This window comes from Trachemys scripta, chromosome 1 (assembly GCF_013100865.1).
Source record: "Trachemys scripta elegans isolate TJP31775 chromosome 1, CAS_Tse_1.0, whole genome shotgun sequence".
Lineage (NCBI taxonomy): Eukaryota > Metazoa > Chordata > Testudines > Emydidae > Trachemys > Trachemys scripta.
The window spans coordinates 294,542,625-294,566,778 of NC_048298.1; the positions used below are offsets into that span (position 1 = coordinate 294,542,625).

Genomic DNA, 24,154 nt, shown 5'->3' on the forward strand with positions numbered 1-24,154 from the left:
GCACAGGTGCCACCAATACTGCTGGATAAGCAGTTCTCAGAATTCACACCAGACATTACACCCATTATTTTGGCTGCCCATACGAACAATTATGAGATCATAAAACTTCTTGTACAGAAGGGGGTTTCTGTACCTAGACCACATGAAGTCCGCTGCAACTGTGTGGAATGCGTCTCAAGCTCAGATGTGGACAGCCTTCGCCATTCTCGATCCAGACTCAACATTTACAAGGCTCTGGCAAGTCCATCTTTGATTGCGTTGTCCAGTGAGGATCCTTTCCTTACAGCATTTCAACTCAGTTGGGAGCTTCAGGAACTGAGTAAGGTGGAAAATGAGTTTAAGTCGGAATATGAAGAGCTGTCGCGTCAATGCAAGCAATTTGCAAAAGACCTCCTGGATCAGACACGGAGTTCCAGGGAATTGGAAATTATTCTCAATTACAGAGATGACAATAGCTTGATAGAAGAACAGAATGGTAATGATCTTGCACGATTGAAGCTGGCAATTAAGTACCGACAAAAAGAGGTAAGTGTGCTGGAGAATATTTAGGCATATTTAGTAGCAATAATGTGATAGATAATTGCCTGGAATACAGCCCTTTAAGTGAGACAACTTCAGATTGCTGCTTATTTTTTTGTTCTACAGGGGCCTCTTTTTATTATTGGAAGAACATAAGAGGTTGTTACGGTTTATTCAAACTGGAATTTGAAATATTCTATCATATCACAGATCCTGGGGGACTAACTGTTTTGCACCTGAGCATACGTTATCACTAGCACAGAATAATATTAAGCAAGTCTTTGGTAACAGAGTAAGAACTGCAAAGAGTACATCTTAAAACTGATTAATTGTGTCTGGCTGGTAAAGTGGGCATGTCACATGTTTACATGCTAGTTAAATTACATGCCTGTTGTTACAGAATGGTTTTCTCCAGGAAGGAGTTCATTTTTCTAAATAGATGTAGGCTTGGTAAGTCATTTTTATCAATAGGTAAATCCTAAAAGTTTGATATTCATTTTTGGTTTGAATAAGCATCCAAAAGTAGATACTATTCTACACATTTTCTGAGTATGCCAAACTGGACTGGAAATTTAATGAGAATCTGAAATCCCCTGTGTGCCTTTTAAAATTTGTAAGGTTCTTATATGCTGTGGTACAGAATAAGAAACTAGATAGAAAGATCAGTTTTTCATGAGAGTTCCAAAACATGTGCATCTGATCCTAGCCAGAAATTACTATGTCATTTGGGAGTTTTGCTTTCAACAGCAGCTCCAATGCAGAAGTGTAAAGTCAAGCAGAAAAGTATATCAGAACATTTCAAACCTTAGTAGTACTGCTACTACTAATAATAATTAAAAATGGTTCTATTCAGGTTTTAAAAATGGGCAAAGGTTCAAAGTGTCGTTACTTTTAATTGAGCCTATTCACCCATTGCTATTAAGTCCCTGATCCTGCAAACAATAATCTATATGCTTTACATTAAGCACATAGGTAGAGTTTGCAGAATCTGGTTTAAGCTAACATTTATCAACACACAGAAGTCAACATGATCTACTAATATATATATATACATATATTTGACTTGGAAAAGGCCTATGTTGCTCACTTATTTCATATTTAAATGGCATGGTATGCCATGGTTAAGCCCACTCCATATGATCTAATTCTGGAGAAGGACCTACAGGTGGCCTTTAATATTAGCAAGAAATGATTGACACTATCTTTCACTTGCTGTTTCATTATTTCAGGATGCATGCTCACCACTTTCCTAAATTACTTACTGTGATGTACTTTCAGACATTGTACCTCAGTCCTTTTTGAGAAACTAATCTCTGTGTGTCTCATTTGTATTTCTTAAAATGTGAAATACTACTTTATAATTTATACTTCAATATTCATTTAGCAAATGTTAGCTGTGACTTGGATTTTCCAATGGATTCAAGCATTTAAGAGCAGTTCTGAGTTTGCACAGTGATTTGAAATCCTAATTGTAAAGCTTGAATTTTTCTAATTTGAGTCTTAGGTAGTGAGAGACATCTGAAAGTGCAAATGGCTTATATAGTCCCAGCTGATTTCCATGCCTAATTAAATTGCAGTAATACAGATGATTACCCTTTATAGAGTCCTTGTAATGGCAAACATTAAAGCAATACTGACTCTTGAGACAATGATTCCAAATCACTGGATCATCTACATTTTTGATATTTTTTTCAATTTCTATTAATCTTTTTCACTATTTCTCCCCTGAGTAGCCCCTTAAATAGAAGTAGGTTCTACTTATTTTCTCCGCCATATTATTTATTTGCCTATTAGATGCTGGAACAAATATTGTCAAGCACAACAGACCAATTATTTTATTTCTAATGACTACAATAAGAGAAGGTATTGTATGAGATACAAATATGGAAAACCTAGAAGACAAAATAGTTATATGACAGCAAACTCAGAGCTAAATTCTGTCACGTCCTGTGCAGATGTATTCTGGGAATTCCATCTTGCCTCATCCATTGTATCCACCCCGGCATAGGCACCAACTCCAGGGTGCTCTGGGGCTGGAGCAAGCATGGAAAAAAATAGTGGGTGCTGGCGGGCCCCGTCGATCAGCTCCTCCCCATTTCCCCCAGCACCTCCCACCCACTGAGGATCAGCTGTTCAGTGGCAGGCTGGAGGCGCTGTGCGGGAGGAGGAGCAGGGGCAGAGTGAGGGTGGAGTACACTCAAGAGAGGGGACAGAACATGGGAAGAGGCAGGGTGGGCAGAGCAGCGGTGGGAAGAGGTGGGGTGGGGGTGGAGCAGGGGCAGGAAGGGTGGGGCGGGGTGGGATCTTGGGGAAGGGATAGAATTGGAGTGGGGCCTGGGGCGGAGCAGGGGTTGACCACTGCCTGAGAAATCAGAAAGTCAATGCCTCTGCACCCAGGATCCCACCAGGATCCTGACCTAGTACTGTAGCCATCCAGCTGGAAGATATGATCATTGTTTTATCTGCTTTGTGCATTTCTGGTGACTGGCAGAAGGTGTTGGAGGCAAAATAGGCTATTCCTATGTAAAAGGAATAGCAGGGAAAGATGTGGGTTATTCTTTAATATTCTGTTGTTAGATCTGACCTGCCTTAAAACATCATCTCTTGAGTGATACAACTGTTCTCCCTGCTTTATGGGCTTAAGCCACTGAGAATCAGAATTACGGCCAGATAAGTTTGTGTTGTATCAGGAAAAAATATGATTTTGTTTCTCAGCAATCTTATTTGAGTTTTAATCGTTTGGTGGTGGTGGTGGTGGTTGGTTGGTTTTTGCTTTTGTTTTTCTCTCTCTCAACTTAACTCAGTCAAGAAATAGAGGAAAAATAGCCTTTACTTTACATCCAACCCCACAAAATAAAAAAAAACAAACAAACCAGCTGAACAATACATTTCCTTCCCTCCCTGACACATCAGTCATCTCATACCTCTCATCCTTTATTATTATTACCATTCATTATTAAAATTACAGCAGGGCTGAAATTGGGGCCCACTGTGCTAAGCAGAGTACAAATACATAGTAAGAGACAATTCCTGCCCTGGAGAGCATCCAGTCTAATTTAAGACAAGAAGCAACAAGTCAACATAACAAAAACTGGAGGAAGGAGGACAAGGATGATAGGAACATCATTTTTCTTTTAAGTTTTACGATGGGAATAGTTTTTGTTTATTTCTGATATCACTAATTTGTACTGACATCTGTAGGTGGTTTACCACAGACATCTTAGCAGAAGTAGGGTCTTGAGAAGGATTTGTAGTAGATCAGGATTGTGACTTTATGGTCTGACATGGGGGGAGAGTGTTCCATGCACCAGTTTTGTCATGGAACTAGTTCAGAGGTGCTTGTGGGAGAAGAACACAAATGGGTGAAGAAGAATTGCACTGCTGGTGTGCAAAGGAAGGTGACTCTTAAAAACACAAGGCAGGAGAAGTGGAGTCGTGGAGGGGTCTCAAAAATGAGGACAGGATGCTTGATTGAACTGACATAGAGATTGAAAAAGCCTCTCTCAAGTGGATGTGGTCCCTTCAAAGGCAATGTGGTGGTTTACAAGCTGCTGCTATTGTCTGTACATTATTCTTCATAAAGATAAATAGTGAGCATCCGTTTGCAGTGCTGTCAGTCCACATCTTTCTTGAGTGCCAAATTCCCTTTGTAAAGAAAAAACAAAAAGCCTTCAAAAATGTACGCAAATCATTTTGGAAGCTCTGTGCAGTAAAAATTGCTCATGTTCTGCATTTTCATTCTGTTGATATCTGCCACAATACTGTGATCATGTCATTCAGACTTTCTCAGGAGGCATCCCAGCAAAATTCCTTCCCAGCTCTTGGAATCCTGTCAGAATGAATCACTAGGTGGTGAGTCTGATGAAGTGGGTATTCACCCACGAAAGCTCATGCTCCAATATGTCTGTTAGTCTATAAGATGCCACAGGACTCTTTGTTGCTTTTTACAGATCCAGACTAACACAGCTACCACTCTGATAGGTGGGGAGTCTATCGAATGGGCAGCCTGCCTCTTTTGCTTCATTAATAAATAACAAGGTTGAAAGACACTTAGAGTTTGAGATGCAGAATGCCTGATGACACCATTAATAGTGTCTGTTGATAATGATATTATCAGTCCAGTGACCAGAATATTACACTCTATATTTTTGGAGTACTTAGTGGCAATATTACTTTACAGGATGCAGGTTAAAGCCCCCAAGCCAGAATTTTTCTCCACTCTGTTAACACTCGTGGTGCTGATTGATTGCAAGAAATGACATTTTCCTGCTGCTGCTGGTCTGACTCCTGTCCCTTCCTTCCCCCACTTGCCTGCTTCCAACACCTATTGTTGCTAGGTAACAATTAGCAATGCGCATCAGCTATTCCCTAATGTCCCACAACCATTCAGTACTGTGCAGTGTGACATTTCATTGACCAGCTCTCAGTTGTTTACACCAATGGACGTTGACAATGACCCAATTAGTCATTTCGGCTATCACTGTGCTAGGATCTTGGGGCATGATGAACAATGCCAAAAAACTTCCTGTTTTCATGAATCAAATATAAAACTTTATCTGATTCACATATGATTCCTTTCATAGGTGTAGAAGGGATGATACAAATCATAGAATTGTAGGGCTGGAAGGGACCTTAAGAGGTCATCTAATCCTCCCCTCCTACTCCCCTCGTCTAACCCCATATCTGAATTACAGGCCAACATTTTTCTATCAACAAATCCAATGGTCAATCTGAATGCACGTAGATTGTAAACTGCCCAGGACAGGGGATATAAATAAATAAATAATAAACAATTATCAACTAGTCATTTTTCTTTGCATTGATTTCAAAATGCACATTACAAACCTGAGGGATATATACAGAAGAGTTATATTTCTGTATTATTTCTTCAGATATATGTACTTACATGGTATCACAGATCTAAAATGGTACTTCAAGAATGACAGGAAATACTATCACCTTGAGAAACTCCCTCATCTAACCAGCTTGAATGCCAATATATGTTCTTTTGAAGCTAATAGAAAACATGTATGTACATGCTCTCTCACGCATGCGCGCGCACACACACACACACACACACACACACTCACTCACTTTGCTTCCATTATAGTGACTATACTCTTACAATAAAGGTATTGTAATGTTTGTGGTTCCAGATTAGATTAAAGTGATTTTTAAAGATTATTTTTCCTCTTAATATCACTACAGGGCAGAGTTAAGGTTATTTTGGTGCTATAGCTGTACAGTTCTATACCTTGACATGTTTGGATTTCTTTTAAGTGATTCTTAACTCTGAAATATCTTGGTTTATAATGGTTGCTTTTGGGGATGAGTATAACATCCTTGTGATGTTTATTACTCTTAAATTATTTATACATAATCTCAGTTTTAACTTACTTTTACCATTTTTTTTTTTGGTCAGGGGATTATATCTTAGTATCTGAACATCTGGAAAAATGTACTCAATAAAACATGTGAAATGGGAAAAAGATGCTTGAATGGTTTAATGTTCTCTGGGTCAGTGTCTGATATCACAGCAAATGTTACAGTAATGTAATAGAATTGAATTTAGTGTATTATTCTCAGTCTTTTTCTTCAGCATCTGCGTCCTTGTTCAGTCTCCATTCCTGTTCCTTGAAAAGTCTTCCTCCTGTCCTCTGACTTTTACCATTGGCTGCATTTTCAGAATTTGGTCATTGATTTTAATGCAAGTCAAATGAATAAAGTCAGGTTTCTTTGCCACTTATCATTCTGCTTTTCCCCCTTACATCCTTATTTTATTGTAATCCTCCTTTCCTTCCCTTGCATATCTATATGGCCAAATCTCCTTGTCTGTCCTATGGTACCCTGAGTCCTTTGCTTGGCTTCTCCCAGCAATTCATTTAAGTTTTGATCTAAGTGCATCTGTTTACTGTCCATTCCCAAGTCCATATTCTTGGGACTCTGTCAGCAAGCATTAGTCTGGCCTAGGTGCTGACCTCTTCTCTTTGTTGTTGCTATGTTCTCTACACAAATATATTGATTTTTTTGCAACACCAGCAATTAGGAAAATTAGTACCCCAGTAGATGGAGAGGAGCAGCAGTAGAGAAGTCAAAAGCAACAATCTACCACATGTGCAAGGGTTGAAGAGGGAGACAGCATCTGATAAATTGAGGAATAATATCAAGAAACAGCAGAGAGCTTTTAGGAGACCAGACAGATAAACATTGTTCAATTTGAAAAGCTACACAGAGTAAAGGGCCTTTGGGAGGTCTTTCAAACCTGTTAACAGCATAAAAACAGTCAATGCTAAACAAAATCCACAGCATTTTCTTGCAGACTTTATAGTATATATTATGTCTTAATGCTCCAAACCTCTGTTTTTCAAGAGATGTTAAAGCAATATTTGTGTTGTTGTTAGTGAAGCTGTTTATGGAGTGACTGATAAATACGAAGCACATTTTTTGAATGATTAGTGAGCATTTGTTAAAATTTGCCAGTCATGCTGTATTCCAGTGTTCCTCATTCTATCTGTAGTCACTAAATGGTTCTTTTGAGACCAAGGGCTTGTTTATACCACCTGTCGGATCGGCAGACAGCGATCGATCCAGCAGGGGTTGATTTATCGCATCTACTCTAGACGCAATAAATCGACCACCAAGTGCTCTCCTGTCGACTCCGGTATTCCACCAGAGCGAGAGGCACAGGCGGAGTCGACAGGAGAGTGTCAGCAGTCGACTCACTGCAGTGAAGACACCACGCGGTGAGTAGATCTAAGAACATTGACTTCAGCTACGTTCTTCACGTGAAGAATGTAGCTGAAGTTGCGTAACTTAGATCGACACACACACACCCCAGTGTAGACCAGGCCCAAGTGCTGCAAACCTTGTTCATTCAAGCAATCTTTATTCACATGGGAGGTCCCATTGACTTCAGTAAGTCGTAAGAGTTACAGGATGGAATCCTGGGTACCCACCCTATTTAGTTAGGTGGTTCATGTGAAAGGGTTAATACAGAAAAGAGGGGTTTCAGAAGCTGGTAGAAACAGTGTCATGGCCTTAGATTATGGTTAACCAGTGGATGTTGTTCTGATGTTCTGATGTTTTGGGGTTCAGACATGCTTCAGATTAAATCAATGGGAGTTTTATTATCAACTTCTGTGAGGGTAGAGCAGAAGCAGAATTGTATGTTAGTTCAGTGAATTTTCCCTCCACCAGTTGTAGTCCAGGTAAACGCTATCTGATATTTTTTTCCTAACTTGTATTTGACTCAGCCTCAAAGTTCTTCTTGATTAGACAGACAAGTTGTTTCTTCTCCTTCTCATTCTTGTACCAATTTCCTTCCCCACTACAGCTAGCCCAAACCTTTTAACTGAAACAATTTTATGTCCAAAAATGCAGTCTTGTTAAAATCTGAACATTTTTGCGGGAACGTATTGTGGGAAATCTAAATATTTGGTGGGAATATGTCGATTTTGATACCATTTTCAATGGGAAAAAAAGTCAAAATGTTTTATTTTGACAGTGTCAAAACATTTTGATTTGACAATGTTTAAATAATTTGTTTTTTCTCATTTCATTTAGACTTCCATATTATATTAAAACATGAATTAAAATTACATTTATATATTATATTTCATAGTATGTAAACATTATAATATTTTAACATAATAGAAAAGTTTAATCAAAATGATAGTCAAAATAAAATGTTTTGACAGTGCTGAACCAGAACATTTCGATAATCCTGACTTCATTTTTATCAGAGTTTTATTTCATGGGGAAATTTTGAAATTTTGGCTTTTCATTCCAGTTTGGAACAAAACAAATGTCAAAATATCAGAATTTCCCACATAGTGGAAATTCCAGCTTCAGACCAGCTCTGTTTAGCACCATTTCCTCATTGTTTTATCACTTTGACGCTGGTGCCAGTGGAGAGCATACCTGAGGCAGGGAAAGCGAGATGGAAAGAACTACATGTCAGGGATTGCTGTTAAGAATACAACAATAGAATAACTATTTCTGGCTTTGGCTTTTGTGGACCCACCAAATATTCACCAGTGATTAAGAAATGTGAGCAAGACTATACCAGTTGGATACCAGTCCTCCTCTCTCACAAACGCAAAAACAGAGAATCTGATACATACCGTACCATCTCCCTTTTATTTGTACCTAACATACAATAGCATGAGATTTTCATTTTTTGTAGTTAAGCTTGTGAGTGGGGCCCTCCGAGGAAACACATGCACATTTCAATTTGTAACTAATGATGGGCATATTTGTTGTTGTTTTTTTCCTGCTCAGAGGAAGATCTACAGGGGTCAAAACATCAGCTGCTTGCTGCACAGTGACATATTATGTATTAGAAAATAAGATTTTCCAATATTTTTTACATTTTGTTTGGTTTTATTCTTAAAAGTTATATTTAACTTTGATTGATTTTTTGCTTTTTAGCTTTATTATTTAAGGTTAAGCCCATTTTTGTTTATTTTCCTTTCTTTTAAAAAGAAATCTTGTTCTTGGTTTCTTATTTACCCAATCTTCTTCCCTCTCTGTGAGTCAAGGCACACACAAGCTAGATATATTAAACATTTGAAAACCCAAGTGCTGAAAGTTAGACTCCTAAATCCGTATTTATGCATGTAAGTAAAAGTAGCCTGATTTTCACAAGTACCACTCACATTGACTTTAATGAGATTTCAATGTGTTGTCAGACTTCTGGAAATCTGGTGCTTTGAAGTGAATTTCAGAGCTGACTTTCATACACTCAAGGTTAAAAATGTTGACCAGCATTTTCTGATTTTTGAGTGCTTAACACAATATTCTCATAATATAGTTTATTTGACATGGAATGTTAATAATTTGATGATGGTGCTTTTTGTGTAACTAAGAGGTTACGGTCTCCTGAGCACCTAGGCTAATAAACAGCTCAGCCTTAGTGTTTACATTCTATTAACATCTTGGCCTGTGACTCCTGAGCTTGTTCAGTCTGGCTAGCACTGCATAAACAAGAAGCAGCCACAAATTTCCATATTATATTTTTGAGCAAATTGATGTTGAAAGCTCAATAATCCTTTCGTGGCTAGATTACCAGTAACTCAGTCTATTTAATAAGTTTCCCAGGCCAAATCTTGAGCACCAGACTCAGTGTGAACTCAGTTCTTACTGTAGCTTCCTTAATGAAGCCGCTACGAGCTATTCTTTGAGTAAATGCTGAAGAATGGATTCTATAATCCATAAAGTTCATTTTGTGCCAGGTAAAGGAAGTAAGGGGGAGTGTTGGGGGGCGGGTGCTGAGAGCAGGATAAAAGGGGACATGGTGGAGCCAACCTCCACTACACTAGATTCACTGCTGTATAAGCTCCGGAGCAGCAGAAGTTAGAGTAGTAGACCCTCTGCAGCTCTAATTTGTGCTCGGTGTCTGGAGACAAGGGAGTCAAAACCAGTTCACTATAGACACCACTCCCCTCTAGATTTAAGTGCAGCTTGGATACAGTGGAGAACCGGAGCCTGAATAAATGGCTCAGGATTAATAATTACAGCTAATAGGGGTGATCTGATACCAGACAAGCCAAACCACTGCCACTGCCCTGCTTGCTAAAACAGAACCGATGGTACTGGTACATACTCTGGACCTGATCCTGGGAGACAGGGAGATGCTCAGGATTTCTGCTTGGCTTTGACAAGAGTGCCAGGTGCTCGGCACCTGTCAAGATCAGGCCCAAGCTATTCTTTACAATGTAGTGTGTACTTTGCAGCAGATTACAACAGGCAAATCCTAAGGTTCTCAGTCCAATAGTAGGAGTAGGGGTATTCAGATTGTCCAGTAACCTGCATGGATAATTATCCCTGAGTGCTTTTTGAATTCATATACATTAACATTTGTGCTAAGAGCAAGAGATAGAAACTGTTCAGTGATTATGAGGCAAAAATAGTAATACATTTCAAAAACCTGAGGTACCTTTTGTGAGGGCCTTAAAGATTAGAATTTGCATTTAATGTTGCAGATATACTTTGAATGACTTCAGCAGCCCTTCTTAATTAACATCCTTCAGAATCAAATGACTGAATGATTGTATATCTAAGAGATATACAAATAACAGGTCAAATATAACACCTCTGGGCAGTTCTTTGAAAGAAACCCGGAAGAAGTAAAGAACTTAGTTATTTTGCAGCCATGTGTCAGGTAGTGAGTGTAGCCATGCAAGCATTAACTAAAAGAATGAAAAGGTGCCGCCTAGTCAGGCGTCTCCATCTAAAAATAATAATAATAAAATTACCAAACCCCAGAAAAGCTACCTTGGATAATATTTGGACATTTTAACACCAGGAGAAGATATGTTTAGTCTGTACAGCCCATAACTGTAAGAAGTGAAGTATTCAAGTTTGGGACTATGTCTCCAAAACTCCCATTTCTGCAAATTCTCAGTCACAGTCCTCAAGCTCTTAGATAAACATTTGCCAGGCAGGGGCAAGTTACTCTAAAATAGCCCATATGTTTGCTTTGTAAATCATTTAGAAGCCGTTGTGTTTATAGATAAGACTCCACATATTGTTAAATAGCATAAATTATGTAAGCAGCTTATCTGCTTCACAAGTTTGAAGTATTACTATAATTGGTTATATGCGGCCTATGCTGAATGGAGTTTGGATTTCCCAGTGGAAGGTGCAGTGATTCCTATTAAAAAGATCACATTTACTCACAGTTACCACAATAATGGCAATAAACATACCATCATTATGGAAGTATAAGGATCCACACGATGTAAAATGAATCTCAACATTTTAACTTTTTAAATTGTTCAGAGTGTGTCTACAAGCTTTTGTGAATAATGAATGCCAGGTGCATACTTATCCCATTTCATTACAGTGCCAATTAAATTGTTAATGATGCTGATATTCTTCAATTCCTGAAACTTAGCACAAGTTATTAAGCTGGAGAGAATAACAGTACACAGCACTAATAAGGAACAGCAGCTCTTTTCCATTTTCAGTTCCCTTCCTGTAAGCATTTGGATGCAACTGTATCTTCCTTGAGAAAATTGTTAGTGTGGTTAGCCCTACTAGATAGTATCATTAATAGAGGTTATTCTCCTGTGAGTGTATGTCCATTAGCTTCAGCAGAGTTCCATGTGATTTATGTGAGAAGAACAGACTTGCATTATGCATCTTCTTTTACTTATTCTGAAATTAAAAGGAAGGGGGTTGGTTTTGTTGTCCATATGTCAATGTAGAATCATCATCACTCAAAAGGAATCATTTCCATAATGCCAACTCTAACAGTTCAAAAATTATTACGGTGTGCCAAACATGGAATTGCTTTTAAAATAATATGTTTGTTCTTGTGAAAGTCATATGATTTTTAAGTCTGATTTCTGATTTTTGAACTTTTGGCAGAAAGCCTTCTGATGCCCATCTCTGTATAGGTGTTTCAGGATGAAAAGGTCTGCTTGATATGAAAAGAAAATGGTCCCATAAAAATTGGATGTCTTCCTTCTGACAGGGAGACTCAGTTTTCCTTCTTCAAAATGAGGGATGACATCTCTCCCATCTCCACTCCCTGTTGTCTCTCACCGGAAAACCCCAAATCCACTTCCCCACATCCCTGGCACAATTCAAAATGCCTCCTGCATCCTCTCTCCTCTGACGTTCTCTAACCTGGTACCTGGGAAATACTGCAAAATAAATCCTGGTAATAGTCATTTGAATTTTTAAACAAATTAGCTTCGACTGTGCTCACAGACCTCGTGTTCAGCTTACTGTGGATATTCTAGCAATGGAGCTAACAGGCTGGAATGTTCAGAAACACTGACTTTCAAGTAACTATTGAAGAATATCAGTAGAAAATGAATTTAGAACTTGTAAATCACGTCAGAAATGCATTTCTTAGAGTAACCTTTATCCGATTAGGCAACACAATATAATTGTCCAGTCAAATTCTCCACTATAGACTAGTCCACACAGCCAGGGGGCTCCAGGCACCAGCACAGCAAGCGTGTGCCTGGGGCGGCAAGCCGCGGGGGACGGCCTGCCGGTTGCTGTGAGGGTGGCAGTCAGGCTGCCTTCGGCAGCATGCCTGCAGGAGGTCCGCCGGTCCCGCGGTTTCGGCAACAATTCGGCGGCGGGTACGCCGAAGGCGCGGGACCGGCGGACCTCCCGCAGGTGAGCCACCAAAAGCTGCCTGACTGCCAAGCTTGGGGCAGCAAAATACGTAGAGCTGTCCCTGCACACAGCAGACATTTTGAATATTGAGTCTGTGCATTTAACTGCTTGTGAACAGTCTACAGAATATAAATAGTTTGCAGTGAATAGTTTCAAATAATAGAGAAATTTGAGAAAATTAAGAGCAGTTCATGGACGATTTGTGAACAGAAAAATATGCAACATTCTTTGAATAAATTATTCACTATGAATTATCTACTCCAGTTCCTCCATCCTCCTCCCTCTCCCAGATGGCACGCTCCAGTGTTCTCTCTGCTTCTCCCAGGCACGCTCCAGGACCCATGGCAAATTCTAGCCACTCCCCCTTCATCCTTAGCTCACCTTTTCCAGTCTCTCTATACATGCCAGTACCCTCCTGTTCACCTCCCCATTGGCAAACTCCTGCCTACCTGCTCCCCTCTTCCCTAGCATACTCCAACAGGATCCTTCCCCTGCTATATCCCTCAACCCACCTATTGCTGTCTCCACTGATACATGTCTGCCTCTCTCTGATTCCTGGTTAATTGTACTAATTTCTTGCTTACTTGGGTGGGAATACAATTGGAATCAGGACTGCATCCAGAGTGGTGGCGAAGCTGATTTAATAAACAAGGGAAAGAATTGTGTGCACTTCGCAAACAGATGTAAGGGGAGAAAACAATTCAAAAGTTCTTTTCCCCAATCCAGATAGTGTCCCTTTAATTCAGAAATGCTTAGTCAGAATTTTAAAATGATCTCACTTCATCGTGCCTGACTTCATTGTTTATCCCTATTGTTCCTTATGATCTTTACTTTAAAAAACTAGCAAAGTTTCTTATGTATATTTTTCTTGTTTGCTCTAGAGCAGTGCTTCTCAAAGTCGGGCCGCTGCTTGTTCAGGGAAAGCCCCTGGCGGTCCTGGCTGGTTTGTTTACCTGCCACGTCCGCAGGTTCGGCTAGCACATCCCTCGGCCCGCGCCGCTTCCCACAGTCCCCATTGGCCTGGGACGGCGAACCACAGCCAGTGAGAGCCGCGATCGGCCGAACCTGCGGATGCGACTGGTAAACAAACCGGCCCAGACCGCCAGGGGCTTTCCCTGAACAAGCGGCAGCCTGACTTTGAGAAGTACTGCTCTAGAATACTTTTAGGGCCAGGCACAGATGGAAGGGCCCTATTGTTCTAATGAGATAGCATATTCGCACTGCTTGCAATGTAGACAGAGTCAGAGTCAACCACTCAAGGCTAGACAGTGGCATTTCTGTGGCAGCCCTGCAGTTGCTCCTAGTGTGTCTCTTTACTCCATAGGATGGAATAGCTTCTCCCCCTCATATACTGACCCACTCTGTAGGTCAGTGCAGAGGAGGATTTGAGGATGATGGACTGCAACTTAAAGGACTTTGTGAATCTCTACTTTTCCCTTATCCCAATGAGAGGCAGTTGGTCCAGTGACCAGGGCCCTTGCTTAGTAGTTGCACAGCCTGGGTTCTAATCCTTGCTCTGCCATTAATTTGCTTTGAGAGCTTGGCAAAGTCATTTTGTCTCCTCCAAGCCTTTATCTTTATTATTTGATTGCAAAATTTGACTGTTTCTCACTATGATTCTGAGCAGTGCGTAGCACAATCAGTCTCTCATCATAGGTGGGGCTATATTCTACAGCAGCGGTTCTCAAACTGTGGGTTGGGACCCCAAAGTGGGTTGCGGCCCTGTTTTAATGGGGTCGCCAGGGCTGGTGTTAGACTTGCTAGGCCCCAGGGCCAAAGCCAAAGCCCGACCCCCACCGCCCAGGGGCCGAAGTCCAAGGGCTTCAGCCTGGGATTGTGGGGCTCAGGCTTTGCCTTCCCTGCCCCCCACTGCCCAGGGTTGTGTAGTAATTTTTGTTGTCAGAAGGAGGTCACAGTGCAATGAAGTTTGAGAACCCCTGTTCTACAGTAATAAATAACACGGTACTCTCTCAGTCTGGCATTTATTCTTCCTAATGTGTCATAGAGATCATTTTTATAATCTCCCTATTTAATCATAATTCAAGCTAAATAAATTATAAGCCAGATTCTCCCCAGCTAATGCCATTTATTTTTGTTTTCAATGGTGGCTAATCCATTGAAAGACTCTGGCAGAACAAATAGTCCAGAGCCTCATCGACACAGGGAACTGGGAGGAATAAAGCTAGCACATACCCAAAAGTGAGTGGCTTTCATTGGAAAAGGCTTATCACCAGGGAGGCTGAGGAAATGCCCTGATTCAGCATCCACCTTTATCTTCAGATAAAGCTCTTGATGAGCCTTGGCAAAAGTGAACACTGCCCCGGAGGTAACCCTGAAGGCAGTTTCAGGCCATATTACAGCTTGGATCTCTGCCTGAGTGAATCTTTTCTCCTGTTTATGGGACTTAGTTGGTGCACGGAGGGGCAATTTACACCACCCTCTACCTGTTTATGTGAATTTGTCCATATTAATTTCTTTATTTTATAGTAAAGCTCTGCCTAGATTAAGTATGCATTGAGAAAATGATATTTTTAAAATCATGTTGTAGAGAAGCAAAGAAGATCATGTCTTTTGGTAATAAAAGACCAGAAGAAATAGCTGTTGTGTTAGCTACACCTTCAGTTCATTTGAAGTTAGTTCATTAAAGTCTATAAATTCAGCTAGAAGGTGTGCAGAATACGGAAGGAAGGCTGGCTTTAGTCAATGTCCATTTACATTTAATGAGATGGTACATTATGCACATTTCTGCCTTGGGTTTTGTAACGGAGCAGAATGAGTTTGCTTTTTGCTAATATGAGTAAGAGATACAGACCATGACCAGCTTGACATAAACACAGGCCAGAAATATGCAGAATAAGGAAAGGAGAGCACCCAAAAGGATGTGTCCTTTAACTGTGCTCTTCGTTTACTGTTTATAATGCATTTCCCCCGCCCCAGGTCACTTGAAATAGAACAGATAACAGGTGGTGTGTGCTGCAAACAATGATCAGCAGTGGTACAACGACCTCTCTATTCATCTGACTTCACAGGTGTTTGCATTTGATTTGGCTACCTGGGTATCAGGAGCCTAGTAGAAGGAAGGGATGGCCAGTTGAGGATGTGCAATGTTAATCCTCTAATTAACACACTGCACCAAAACCATCCTGTCCTTCAAAAGATTTCATTTCTAGATATAACACAGAAGAGATATCATCAGTGTCACAGCTTATCTAAATGTCCAATCCTGAAACCTTCTGAATTTTACCTGCATGTTGCTGAGCCCTTGTAGTGCTTTCTGCACTCATTGATGTCATGAGAAGGCTTAATTCTTAAAATAGGATTATTTTATATCACTATAAATTATTTGTAAAGGAATATCATATGGAATGCACGCCAGCTTGTCTTACACAACTGTACATACAGTAAGTCACAGTACAGTATATGTAAGGCCAGATTCTCTCCTGGTGTAAATTGGGGTTGCTGCATTGAAATCAATTTACACCAGTTGAAGCCAATGGAGCAATTCCATTTTGCATCATCTGAAGAACTGGCCTTCAGTTTCCAGTCTTGGCTTGATTTCCCTCTGCTTTAATACAATCTGCACTAAAATAAAAATTGTTTTTAAAAAATGTGAGTTTGAGCCCAACGAAAGCAACTCTTACAAATTTCCCCCAGCTGAAATTTAATCGTGATTTACGCTCAGGAAATTGAGCAAAATCCGGCTTATAGAACTCAGTTCCGTTCTAAGATGTATAGAGTCAATAAAAGTTGCATCAGTATATCAGAGGGTAGAACTGGACCTCAAATTGGTTTTGTTTTCTGAGGCTACGTCTTCCTGCCTGAAATGGCGGGTAGAAATCGATCTCTCGGGGATCGAATTATCGCGTCTCGTCGCGATGTGACAGTCGATCCCCGAATCGACGCTTGTACTCCACCAGTGCAGGTAGGAGTAAGCACCATCGACGGGGGAGCCACAGAGGGCGATTTGCCGCCGTCCTCACAGCGGGGTAAGTCGGCTCGGATATGTTGAATTCAGCTACGCTATTCGCGTAGCTGAATTTGCGTATCTTAAATCGACCCCCACCCTGTAGTGAGGACGTAGCCTGAGTCATATATATGTAATGCGCTAGCGAATGGGAATGTCCAAAAAGAAATAATGCCATGAGCTAGGGTTGCCAAACCTCCAGGATTGTCCTGGAGTCTCCAGAAATTAAAGATTAATCCAGGGGTCAGCAACCTTTCAGAAGTGGTGTGCCGAGTTTTCATTTATTCACTCTAATTTAAGGTTTCGCATGACAGTCATACATTTCAATGTTTTTAGAAGGTCTCTTTCTATAAGTCTATAATATATAACTAAACTATTGTTGTATGTAAAGTAAATAAGGTTTTTAAAATGTTTAAGAAGCTTCATTTAAAATGAAATTAAACTGCAGAGCCCCCTGGACCAGTGGCCAGGGCCCGGGCAGCGTGAGTGCCACTGAAAATCAGCTCGCATGCCGCCTTCAGCACACATGCCATAGGTTGCCTACCCCTGGATTAATCTTTAATTAAAGATTATGTCATGTGACGAAACCTCCAGGAATTCATCCAACCAAAGTCGGCAACTCTATCATGAGCTGGCAAGGCAGCAACTGCATTCACCAGCTTAAACAAAACTGGGTTATTGAAAATCTACAATTTAAAGATCAAACTACAAGTTTTCAACTCAAACATCATTCCCTTCTTACCATATGGATATGAACACTGGCAATCCACCAAAGGTACTGACAGATGTCTCAATAGCCTTGAATACAAATTCCTTAGAAAAACACTAGATATTAATTGAATTACAGTAGAATCTCAGAGTTGCAAACACCAGAGTTACGAACTGACCGGTCAACCGCACACCTCAAGTACGCAATCAGGCAGCAGCTGAGACACACACAGTCAAATAGAGTATGGTACTGTGTTAAACGTAAACTATTTTAAAAGGGTAAGTTTAAAAAAAATGGACATTAACAAAACTGTATCTGTGCTTGTTTCATTTGAATTAGGATGGTTAAAAGCAGCATTTTTCTTCTGCACAGTAAAGTTTCAAAGCGGTATTAAGTCAATGTTCAATGGTAAACTTTTGAAAGAACCACCATAACGTTTTGTTCAGAGTTATGAACATTTCAGAGTTACGAACTACCTCTATTCCTGAGGTGATCATAACTCTGAAGTTCTACAGTAAATTACAGCAAATGGCACAATTCATCAGAGAGGCAGGAAGGCAGCAGGACACTACAGTGTTAAAAATAGCAATGTAGACATTGGAGGCATTGTTTGTGAGTGCAGAGAGCCATGTAGAGTACATTCCCTAGGGCTATGGAATGTCTTTACTCACCTAAGCAGTGCCTCACCATCTACACTGCTATTTATACCCATGCTAGGGATGTGTGCAGTGTATGTCCTCTACAAGCCTGTGAATTACAGCATAGAACTCACACAGGAGAAGTGGGGGGAGGCGGCTGTGGTAGTTTTAAGTCACCTTTGTGCCTTCCTGGTCTTGTGCTGTTCTGGGGACCGGAAGGGTCCCAGATGTAACTTGGACTACCCTTGAGATCTCTACAATGCTGCCTCACCCCCAGCATGTCCCAACCTATCCCCCGTTCCACCCCAGGCATGCCCTTTCACCAGCGCTTTTGGTGGGGTCTTTGGAAGTCAATATTATTGGTGTATCTGTGGTGCCTACATAGGAGGAACCATCCTCCAGCCACAACCTGGGCTTTTAACCGCTTGACTCTTTTAGCTGATGCACAGAGAACAGTTTGGGATGAGGACCTCACCCAGAGTGTTCCACATCTTGCAGGGTGGAGCCCAGGTGTCAAAGGATGTGCTGTGTGAAAATCAATGAGTTTTTACTTGTGCCTCAAGGTTCTGTCTTATGGTTTCACAAGTAAGCTTTTTGCAGTAGGTTTGATTTGAGGAAGATTTCCTGTACTATCAGATGGTTTTCAAGATACTTTGTGGGAAAAGCTTTGCAGGGGAGAGTTGCTGAAGGATCAGTTAGGGAAAGAGAGAGATCAAGATAAGAAAGTAGCTACAGCTGTGACAGCTTGCAAAAACCCACCAATGTTGAACAGTCTCTTTGTCATTCTTTCCAAGCCTGCAAGCTTATGGTGAGCTTATTTTAAGTCAAAGGAGAAATCTCTCTCACACACACAAAAAGCAAGCTCTTAAATATCTCTGAAAGTATTTCCCTTTCTATCTGACTGGCGCTACTCATAAATAAAGTAACTAAAGCAAATTATAACACTAAGTATCATAATCATACTTTAAAGGAGAATAGCTTATCCTCCTTCCCATTAAAGACAGTATTTCAAGGCCTTTGTAACCTCACTGAAAAATGTGCTGCTTTATTCAGTACTAAGCCTAGGCATAAATGGTTGGAGAGTGGGAGTGGTTTTTTTGTTTATGACAACAAGTTTTTCCAGGTGTAATCATTTTTATAGTACTGAACTTACATGAATATTAGATAAGACCTTGCCAATGTCTCAGATATGAGATCTTGTTAAGTGGAAGCCAAAGTTGCTTTTAAAAACTGAATGCTCCATTGTAGCTTTTACAGCTGAGCCATGGCTGTACATGCACTGCGGTACCCTACCAGTGACGGGAAGCATTCTTCTGTGGGAGTGACATGCATTGTGCCATGTGCTTAAAAGCATCTCATGTGCAACTTTCACCCAGCTGGTAGTGAGGATCAGAGCCCTTACCCTGCCCAGTCCCACTCCCTTTGTTTTATGAAGAAATCCAGCCATGGTAGCCTTGCATATACAAATCTGGCCTTGTGTAAACAAGACTCAAGCACTGGCATTCTGGCTGCAAGTGCAATAGGAGGGATCTCGCTGCATCATCTTCATCTTCAGCCATTGTGCTGATGCAGGCAAAATGTTGTTAATATTATGGCAGCCTTCTAAGAATATTTAGTCTAATATGTATTTTAATTGGTTTGAAGTGGAATAAATAACTGTGGATTTTCAAAGGAAGAGACAATGAGAATAGTGGATCAGTATCAGTATGGAACGCTTTGTTACCACAGCACAATATAGAGAAGAGCTCAGTAAAAAAAGTTTCCTCTTTGTTCCCAGAGGTAGAACACGAACACTTAATAAAATGGAATCCTTAGCAGTTTTGTGTGCTCTTCATCTTCAAAACATTTTACAAATTAATTATTACAACAGTCTTGTGTGGTAGTTAGGTGATAATTATTGTCTCCTGTTTTTTAAACTGGGGAAGGTTAACTTGACAAAGCCAGTCATTGTCAGAATTAAGAATCTTTCTTTCTTTCTTTCTTTTGCTTGGGGCACTTTCACATTAATATTAACTTACTGTAGCAAAGTGCAAGTCAGCAAATACAATATAATAAATTGTCCATACTCCTAAAAAAATAAATGTTGCCAATAAATACAAATCCACATGTAATTCCTTCAGTCATAACTCAAGTCCTTTGGTCTATCTCCTCCCTAAACTCCTGGGGGGAAAGATGGGCTTTGCAGCATGTCCAGAAGGCTGACAAATCTTGCATATTTCAGAAGAAGAGGAAAACATATCCAAAGATAAGGAGCCTTCAGAAGAAAGACCTCCCTCTACCCACTTCTGTGGAAACTGAAGATGAATTGTTACCTCACTAGGCTGACATATTTTGCAAGGCAGAGAGTTCTACAGCTAATGGGAAAATAGTGTTACATGAGGGAGATTCTTTTTCCTCTTTAAAGAAAACCCCAGAAAATTTCATTTAAAAATACTACATTAGAAGAACTTTAAGATTATAAAACAAAACATGGAAAAGTCTTGCAATGCCAAAGATAAGTTTGCCTGGGCATCCTTATTTCTACTGGAAGCCGGTACAAATTACCGGGGCCCAGCTTCCCGCCCCCTCTCATTGCCTTACTGGGGCCCAGCGGTCCGGAAGGGGACCCAGGACCCGGGTTCTTCCTCCCACCTCGTCGGCCCTGTTTACCCGGTTCGCCCTTGCTGGGAGGCCTGAAAAATATTTTCACCAGGGCCCGAACCGCTCTTGGCGGCCCTGTCTGTGATTATGCTTCCCACATACCAGTCAGAGGTCCCCTCAGCACTATCAGGCCATTCAAGCTGCATGCCGGAGTCCACAATTTCAACCTTCAAGAATAGCAACATGGGACTTACATAGTACAAAACTGTAAAGACATGTAGAGCTCCACAGACAGTGAAAGACCAAATCTGTTACACAGAGTGCCAGATGGAAACTCCAGTAAGAGCATGTTCATAATGGTGGCTGATATAATTCATGCATCTCTTATAATCTGGAAAAAGCATTAAGTGGGTGACTAGCATTTCTTTTGCTAATGGTCTCTGAACAATGCTCATTGAGAGTCACAGTTACAACCTAGTTTTCATGCACTCACTAGTGGCTAGTGATTAACCTGATATCTTAATATTTAACATTTGGGGCCAACTTATACATCTTAGTAAAACAGGACCTATGAGTTAAAGATGGAAATAAGTAAACTACTTGCAAAGAAAAAAAAGCATATATATAGGCTGCTGCACACTTCATGTTCATGTTTATTTACTGAACTAGAAAACCAGACTTCCCTACAATATTTGAATAGCTGTATTTTAAGGAGAAATGTTATATGATATTATTTAATTAAATCTCCTTTGTAATTGTGCTGAGTTCTTATTTATCCCTAGGTATTTAATTCTGCATTCAGTCGGTCTGTGCTTTCCAAAGACACAAAGACAGATTTTTTCAGGACTTGGGCATCTTTGAGCAAGCTTCAGTTCCATACAAACTTGACAGAATACACAGACAGTTTTAAGGAAAGTGAAATAGTTTGGAACACAGCATGACTGAGTTGGTAGCTTTCTAATCACTGAACCTGAACACCATGGGCTCAAATTCTACAGTGGGAGTTGAGTGCATATGCATTTTTTCACACAAGGATGGCAGGGGGCTGCCAGGATGGAACCTAACCCCGTGCAGCTGTTAAAGGTGGTGGTGATGGTGATTGTTGTTAAAAATGTGTTAGATGCTTTAAAATCAAGTAACTAGACAAGGTCCCTATTCCAAGAAGGTTCCAGTCCAGACAGGTATTAGCCAAACAATGGAGAAAGGGGTGCAAGGAAGAGCTCTGGAATGACTGAATTGTCTTCATCACTGGGGTAAGTCGACCTAAGTTACACTACTCCAGCTATGTAAATAATGTAGCTGGAATTGATGTAGCTTAGGTCAACTTGCCCTGGTGTCTTCACTGTGCTGCATCGATGGGAGATGCTCTCCGCTCAACTCCCCTTACTCTTCTCAGAGAGATGGAGTACTGGGATCGAGCGAAGAGTACTCTGCCATCGATTTAGTGGGTCTTCACTAGACCCACTAAATCAAACCCTGATGCATTGATTGCAGCAGTGTCAATCTCCCTGTAGAGAAGACCAGCCCAGAGTGAGCTCCACAATCAGGGACTCTCCACTAGCAGAATGCCCTTCCTTCAGGTCTGCAAGGATGCACATGTAGGGAATGGTAGACAAAGCCCCTCAGCTGATCTCAGCCCCTGCAATGAAGTGAAGGGAGAGAGTGTAGGGAGATCTCCCGTGATGCTCTTACAAATGTTTAGAGGTACAAGAATAACCTAGAAGGAACTCATCTATTTAAGTCACTTTCCTACCCTGCCCTCATTGAAACCTCCCCTAACTCCTGCTGCTTCCCATGAAGCTCCCACTACTTCCATCCCTTCCAAAAGAAAAGCTAAAGTTGTTGTTGCATCTCCCTTCTGAAAGAGTAAGGTGAGCATTGTGAGTAATGTGGTATTATGTGCAACTGCACTGTTAGAACATCCCTGAGCCTGGCTCTAATATAATCATGCCACAAGCTATGCAACTTATCGATTCAAATTATTGATTACTTTTATGATTGTATATTTATTACAGTAGTGCCCGAAGTATACTAGGGGCGATACAGACATAGATCTCACCTTAAAGGTCTTACAATTTAAAGAGAAAAAACACAAATGGAAGGTGAGGGTAAGGAATATAGCATATAAGAAAAGTGGTCAGGGGAATAATTGTGTTAGCTCTATGGATCTTTCCACCTCCTATAAACAGATGTGAACTTGAGTAACAAACTCAACTTGAACTTCTCCATTAAGCTGGTAGATAGAGCTGGTTGGGAATTTTTTATCAGAACTATTTCCCAACAGAAAATGCCCTTTTTACAAAATCAGAATATTCCACTGAAAAATGTCAATTCCCCCTCCCCCAATTTGATTTCCCCTCAGGAAAATCAAAGTGCTGGCTCCCTGGCTGGATGGCTCTTACCAGTTTCATTTTCTGGTGTCAGCTAGGCAGCCAACGGGCCACAGCGGGTCTTGGGGAAGGACCCTGCTGAAGGGGAGGTTAAGAACCTGGGAGATCAGCTTCTGGCAGCCCACTTAGAAGACTCTTGTCAATTTCACTTGCTGAAAGTGAACTTGAAAAGAGCCTTCCAAGCAGGCAGAAAGCCACAAGCCAAACAATTTCATTTTCGTTCTCCCTAAACAATTTTTTTTTCTGGAAATCCCTTCCCCTCCCTCCCCCAAAATCATGTTTCTGACTTGGGATGGAAAAAATTCAGAAACACACGTGTGGGGGGAGGAGGATTTCCATTTTCTGGCCAGCTCTACTGGTGAGTTCCTTCATTCTGCACTAACAGGAGGTTGGAAATGGAGTTCAAAGACAGCGCTACATAGAATGCATTGGAGTGGATATACAGGGAGATGGGGTTTCTTTGCTTTTTCAGTGGTTTGAGCCATTTCAGGACTTTGATGATAGACTTTGCTGATAACCTCTCAGGAGCTAGGCTATTTGGTAGGAAATGGTATAATGTCTCAACTTTATCCTGAGCAATACTAGTAATATATTTTTCATTCAGATTCAAATAACAGGGTTGCAAATTGTTTGAGGAATAGAATTCCAATAGGACATTGGAAAAATAAATTTGATCTAGCACGTTTAATTAAAATTGATAATTGAATATCCAAAAAGTAATTGTTATGAAGTTGATTAAATTCACTCTAACTTATCCTTGATGTTTTCTCAGAGCTAAAAATGCAATTTAAGTTTTACATATATATTTTCAGATCTCTCAGTTAAACACATCTAGCTAATTAAAGTAGTGGATATAGATGTGAATTAAAGCATATAGTTGGGTACCTGAGAGGCACAATATTTTCTGTTGCTTTGACATTTTAATGATACCCATTTGCTGTAGTGATGTTGAGAACTAATGGAAAAACAAGAGGGAGAGCCCCAACGCACAGCCTTTCATTTGTGAAAAGAAGAACAGGAGTACTTGTGGCACCTTAGAGACTAACAAATTTATTAGAGCATAAGCTTTCGTGGACTACAGCCCACTTCTTCGGATGCATATAGAATGGAACATATATTGAGGAGATATATATACAGACATACAGAGAGCATAAACAGGTGGGGTTTGTCTTACCAACTCTGAGAGGCCAATTAATTAAGAGAAAAAAAACTTTTG

The 24,154-nt window shown here is 40.5% G+C and overlaps 1 protein-coding gene across 1 annotated transcript in view; it reads left to right on the forward strand.

Moving 5' to 3' along the window:
- TRPC4 (transient receptor potential cation channel subfamily C member 4) overlaps nucleotides 1–24,154 on the forward strand; it is a 191,924-nt gene that overhangs the window by 109,697 nt on the left and 58,073 nt on the right. The window contains exon 3 of the mRNA XM_034758576.1: nucleotides 7–525. Coding sequence (XP_034614467.1) covers nucleotides 7–525 — 519 coding nt within the window. The remainder of the gene's footprint in view (nucleotides 1–6; nucleotides 526–24,154) is intronic.